General features: G+C 39.4%; 1 protein-coding gene across 2 annotated transcripts in view; it reads right to left on the bottom strand.

The window, feature by feature from the left end:
* Positions 1–567: 567 nt before the first annotated feature.
* LOC142835581 (uncharacterized) overlaps positions 568–6,090 on the bottom strand; it is a 32,366-nt gene continuing 26,843 nt past the window's right edge. For both annotated transcript variants that reach the window (XM_075949150.1, XM_075949151.1), the window contains 3 exons: positions 1,625–1,931; positions 1,204–1,440; positions 568–602 (listed from right to left, as the gene is read on the bottom strand). In XM_075949150.1, coding sequence (XP_075805265.1) covers positions 1,241–1,440; positions 1,625–1,931 — 507 coding nt within the window. In that variant the 3' untranslated portion in view covers positions 568–602; positions 1,204–1,240. The remainder of the gene's footprint in view (positions 603–1,203; positions 1,441–1,624; positions 1,932–6,090) is intronic.

Raw genomic sequence — 6,090 nt, 5'->3', positions numbered from 1 at the left:
ATCCAAGTAGCAAAGTGTTTTTGTTTATCTTTCAGAATTTATCAGTATGTTCCACTAGATAAAGTCAAATTCCTATTGAATTGTGTATCCCCTTGAGTTGTGTCCTCTCTCTGGGGATGCATGTACAGTATGTTTAAATAGGTGAATGAAAGTTTAGCAAGCTTTACATGTACTGAAAGCATAATAAGGTCTATAGAATTAGATAAGATTTAATGTTTTAATGCCTGGCCAGTAATTCAAGGAACAAAACACTATATGTAATTTATCTGCAAAAGTGGTGCAAGATAGATGTTATGTCTCCCTCCCTTTTTTAATAACTCACTTAGTCCAACTGATAATGTCCACATGCACTTGGCTGTGGGGGATCCTACTGGAAGTCTTACTCCTTAAGATAAATGACACAAAAATGGGATGGGATGGAGGCAGAGGACAGGGATGGGGAAGGTATGAGCAACATGGATGATCTGAATTACATACATTAAAATGTCAAAGAGTAAACTGAAAATATTCTTCAAACAATAAAATGAAAGAAAACCTTAAAAAATATTTCTAACAGCTTGTCATTTTTTGACAGGAGCTCCTCTTAGGTTGTTCAGCAGAAACTAAAAAGAAAAGCAAGAATTATCAGTAGTATCAAGAACATCATTGGTGGCATCGTCAAGATAAGCAGTAACAGAGGCATCACCCGTAGAATCCTATGTAGTGTCATGTCACAATGAGTATCATTGTATTTGAGAACGGTGAGAATGTGGAGTCTTGTTTCATTGGTTTTATTCTCAGAGGTTGTTTCTTTTGGGGTGTTTGTTTCCAAAACACTGCTGTCCACATAAGTCACAGTGTATGGACACAAAAAAATAACAACTAATATCTAACAGTTACATTTCCCTGCTTAGCCATTCAGAAAATACAAGTTTCACATCAAGAGTGAAAATCATTTCCTCATTCCAGCATGGGAGGCAAGTGTGTGCTTACCAACTTTACTTGATCAGTTTGGTTGGACTAAACTGAATTGGTAATTTTATGTGATGCATTTTCAATATGACTAGAAAAGATAATCATTTTTTCTAGTTATAGGTAATATCTAAAGAGTCCTATACAAAGTATGAAATTTATTTATCATCATGCATATTAGAGCCAAAGAGAATTGGATTTCCCGCACAGAAATATTTATCTATTTTAAGACATTGGTGTGGTTTACCTTACCTTGTTAAGCTCCTTTAACTTTAACTGTGCAGGATTTCTAAATTAGGTTCCATATCCACGGCATCGTCAAAGCCACCAACTGCAGCAACCACATTGACGATGTTAGGAGGAGCAAGGATGTGGTTGCTGCCCAAAGTAGAAAAACCATGACAGGAGTCTTCGCTGCATAGCTGGTGCCGTGAGCAGGACTTGAAACAAGAACCCGCATATGAGCATTCTGAGGGTCCAACGCGTCACCTGGGATACAAACAAGAGCAGATTTCTGGTCAGTAGTGAAGCTAAGACACTGTGTTCTCTTCTAAGCAGGTATCAAGAACAGGGTCAGAATGTTGCACAGGGTCCATGGTATCACCAGTGTGGCTACCAGGAGCAAGCTCAGGGACAGCATGTGTTCTCCCCCTTGCATGCCCAGTATAAGTACCTAGAGAAGGTGTGTGATCCACGCTGGTGTTGTTAACAGTAGTTTCCTTAGATGACGATGACTGAAGATTGTCACCTGTTTCACTAACGCTGGTGGTGTTAACAGTAGTTTTTTCAGATGACCGACGATTGTCACCTCTTTCACTAACGCTGGTGGTGTTAACAGTAGTCTCCTCAGAAGACTGACGATTGTCACCTGTTTCACTAACATGAGAAGTCGATGTGGCATTGGCATGGGCAGGAGGCTGGGGCACGATGTCATGCATATTGGATGGAGGAAGGAAATCTTCTCCCTTCTTTGTTTCAACCTTTAAGGAAATTTTGAGATGTTAGATTTCATTGAAAATCTCACTTATTTTTGTTCATTTTAGAACTTATCTGTTAATGTCAGGGTCTTGATTTAGAGTCCCCAAATGTTTGTTTTCTCGGGCTAATTTTATCACTATAACCGCTGATATCCTGAAACTTTTGCTTCCATTGGTTTAGTCAAAGGCCCAGAGTTTGAGAATCTTAAAAGGGGATCTATTCAGCTTTATGCCTTCTTTTCTTCTGTTCTTTGCTACCTCTCTATAATGGAAAGATGGAAAAAAGACACAATGTGTCCTCTTCTGTCTTTATGACAAGGATTTTACATTCCATCCAGATTAAGAAAATGTGACAATCGGGGGCTTTGGAAACAAAAGGAACTTCGCTCTTCTGCACCACACTACTGCTTTCCCCATGGCTTTCACAATTGCCCATTAGGTTCCCAGGATAACAGAATAGTGAGGGTGATTTTGAAATGAATGAATAAAGTGTGCCACTTCCCACAGTGGATGGAAACTATGGGGCTGAAGGAAGGGTTCTGGGAGATGCCATCCAAACTGTTACTCCTTAGCTATGACTCTTTTTATATATGGCTGATGAATGTAATGGACTGTTCCAGCATCTCTGTGGTGGCTTGAATGAGAACAGACTCATGGGCTCATATATTTGAATGTTGGTTTCCAGGTAGTGTAACTATTTGGGGGGAAGGATAGGTGGTGTGGCCTTGTTGGAGGAGTTGTGTGGTCTTGGGTTTCAGAAGACTGGTGCCATTTCTAGTGAGCTCTTGGTTCCTTGTATAGATTTAAATGTAACTCTCAGCTGCTGCTACAGCACCATGCCTGCCGGCCTCAATCATGATGGTGATGAAATTGTATGTATCCCATTGGAACCATGTGCCTTACTAGAACTGGATGGAGGTGGGTGGTCCTTGGACTTCCCACAGGGCAGGAAACCCTGATTCTCTTTGGACGGGCGAGGGAGGGGGACGTGACTGGGGGAGGGGGAGGGAAATGGGAGGCGGTGGTGGGGAGGAGGCAGAAATCTTTAATTAATTAATAAATAAATATATTTAGGAAGTGCCAGTTTTGAAAATGCATTTGATGCTGTTTGTCAGAAGGGGAGCCTCCCCAACTTTTATTCCAAATACAACTAATGATGCTAGGCCTTAATCATTCATGACATCTCAGGGAGACTCCTAACTTAGCAGTCTATGTTTACCTTTCTGTACCAGGTTTGAGGAGGATTTGTGCTACTTATGTGAAATACTCAAACGTTCCAAAGCTTACCCAACATGATCAAACAATGTAACGTGGGGATGGTAAACAAAATAGCTTGAGAAGCATAGTTCGTAAAGGAAAACATATGAGGAAGTAACATACTACATGTGTGTCTGAACTGCTCAAGGGCATCATGTGAAAATGTTCAGTTCATTTGTTTCCTTGAGAATGATGAGCGTGAACACATCAAAGCTCAAGATTTGTGAGCCTTAGACACATTTTCACACGCCATATGTTTCACTCATTGCTTCATCATTAACTAAATATGCTTAAGCCAGTTATAAAAAGGAAATGAAAGGGCCACATGGTACAAGTATAGTTTTCCAGGACACATGTCACATGGAAATTAGAAACACTGAAGATGACTGAGAAGACCCTGAAAATATTTTCCTTATATGTTAGTTACACAACAGGAGTGCCAATCAATATATAGACACTATTTATTATCTGAATAATCAATATTGTATCATCCTAAAAATTACTATTGGAGTGTGTGTTTGCTTGTGTGCTTGAATTAATATGCCTGTTTGTGCTATGCTAGTGCGTGTGTGTATACATGCATGCATACATGTGTGCGCGCACATGTGTGTGTGTGTGTGTGTGTGTGTGTGTGTGTGTGTGTCTGTGAAGGGCAGAGGATAACCTTCAGGAAACGGCTCTCTGCTTTCGCTGGGTGAGACAGGGTCTCGCAATGTTTCTGTGCCTCTGTGTGTTCCAGTCTGGCTGGTTTGTAGGTTTCAGAGCTATTCTAGTCTCTCAGCCTCCAATCTGGATTTAGGGGTGTTGAGATTACACATGTGAGACACTTGTTGTTTGTTGTGTTATCTGGGATGGAACTCCTATCAATAGGATTGCAATGTAAGGGCTCTGATCTGCTGGCATGTGTGTGTGTGTGTGTGTGTGTGTGTGTCTGTGTGTGTTCTAGCTTTTTAATGAAAAGAAGTATGTGTGAGAGAGAGAGAGGAGAGAAAAACAGAGATTGAGGTATTGGTTTTTATCAGTTCAGAATGAAGATGGAGAAAAACTCATTGTGATGTGAGCTTTTTCTTTCTCCTAAGCTAAGCATCATCTTTGTGCCTTTGAAGCCTGTGTCATTTATTAGCGTGTCTGACTGTAGCTCTTCATGAAGACTTCTGCTTAGTATTCTGTTAGCATGGGGAACTGACATTATCTAGATCAGGTGGTGACTTTATACTCATTACACTGCAATCACCAGGTAATGGGTTCTGGAAAACTCATGTGTTACTATCATTTTATGCAAATCTAACATCACAAAAGTGATGTCTCTTTTTATTTCAATCACATCTTTGAAGGATAGAAACAACTGCCCTTTCACTTTATTTGCCTCAAGAATATGCTAAGATCTCATTTCTATTAGTGATATTGTGGTTTGTATATTGTGGCTTGTATTCTAATCCTTTGCATATCCAAGATGTTGGTCCCTTCACGCCAAGGGGAACACTCCATGGCCGCCACACTCATCACATTACCATTTACTTTCTGTATCAAACTAAAATTTCAACATTAGTCTAAAATTTGCATTTGTATTAATCATGTCAACTTATATGCTAATGATTTTTCACTGAAATCTTGGAAGATGTCTGGCAACTGAATGTGTTTATTAAAATCACTTGAGATCTGTCTCCCTGCTAAGACCTCCCTTGACCAATTACCCACTTTGATCATACATAATAACTAATATTGATTTAGAAACCAAGTTGGATTAAGCTTAAAAGAAAGAACTTTTGAGTTTGGTTCTGACAATATTAAAATTACAGTTACTAATGGTTTTATTAAGTGTCATAATTAAGTCAAGTCTGCTCCCATCTCTCCTATTGCTGAATTTAGATGCTTCAAGGTAACTAGCTAGTTGTTAGCCATTTGTTTTTTTTTTGTTGTTTAATTTTAATTTAATTTAATTTTTTTTTTGCTTTTTCGAGACAGGGTTTCTCTGTGGTTTTGGAGCCTGTCCTGGAACTAGCTCTTGTAGATCAGGCTGGTCTCGAACTCACAGAGATCCGCCTGCCTCTGCCTCCCAAGTGCTGGGATTAAAGGCGTGGGCCACCACTGCCCAGCTTGTTGTTATCCATTTGTAATGGAAACTGGTAATTGGTTAAGTAGGGGATACAAACAGAGCGAGCTCTTCTGCTTGTTTATACCTTCTGAAGGTTTAAAACACAAAAGAAAATTGTCCATTTCCTTTACATTTTCCACTTTTCTCAAATACATATTTTTGAAATATGACCAGATAATTCTCTGGATTTCCTCAGTGTCTGATGTTATGTCCCCCTTTTTATTTCTGATTAATTTGGATTTTGTCTCTCTTTCTTTTGATTGGTTTGAATAAGGGTTTGTCTATCTTGCTGATTTTCTCAAAAACCCATTTCTTTGTCACATTGACTCTTTGTTTCATTTACTTTGTTTCTATTTTATTTTATTTCTTTTTTGATTTTTGAGACAGAGTTTCTCCGTAGCTTTTGGTTCCTGTCCTGGAACTAGCTCTTGTAGACCAGGCTGGCCTCGAACTCACAGAGATCCGTCTGCCTCTGCCTCCCGAGTGCTGGAATTAAAGGCGTGAGCCACCACCGCCCGGCTTGTTTCTATTTTATTGATTTTAGTCCTCAAATTGATAATTTCCTGGTATCTACTCCTCCTGGGTGAGACTCCCTTTTTTGTTCTAGAGCTTTCAGGTGTGCTATTAAGATGCTAGTGTGAGATTTCTCCAGGTTCTTATGTAGGCACTTAGTGCAATGAATTTTCCTGTTAGTACTGCTTTCAAAGTATCCCAAAGAATTGGGTATGTCATGCATTCATTTTCATTAAATTCTAGGAAGGCTTCCTTTATTTTTCCTTGATCCAGGGATAATTCTGTTGAGAATTGTTC

This window comes from Microtus pennsylvanicus, chromosome 15, assembly GCF_037038515.1.
Source record: "Microtus pennsylvanicus isolate mMicPen1 chromosome 15, mMicPen1.hap1, whole genome shotgun sequence".
Taxonomy (NCBI): Eukaryota; Metazoa; Chordata; class Mammalia; order Rodentia; family Cricetidae; genus Microtus; species Microtus pennsylvanicus.
Note: the sequence above shows the minus strand (reverse complement) of the source record. Positions and strands in the feature narration are given on the sequence as shown.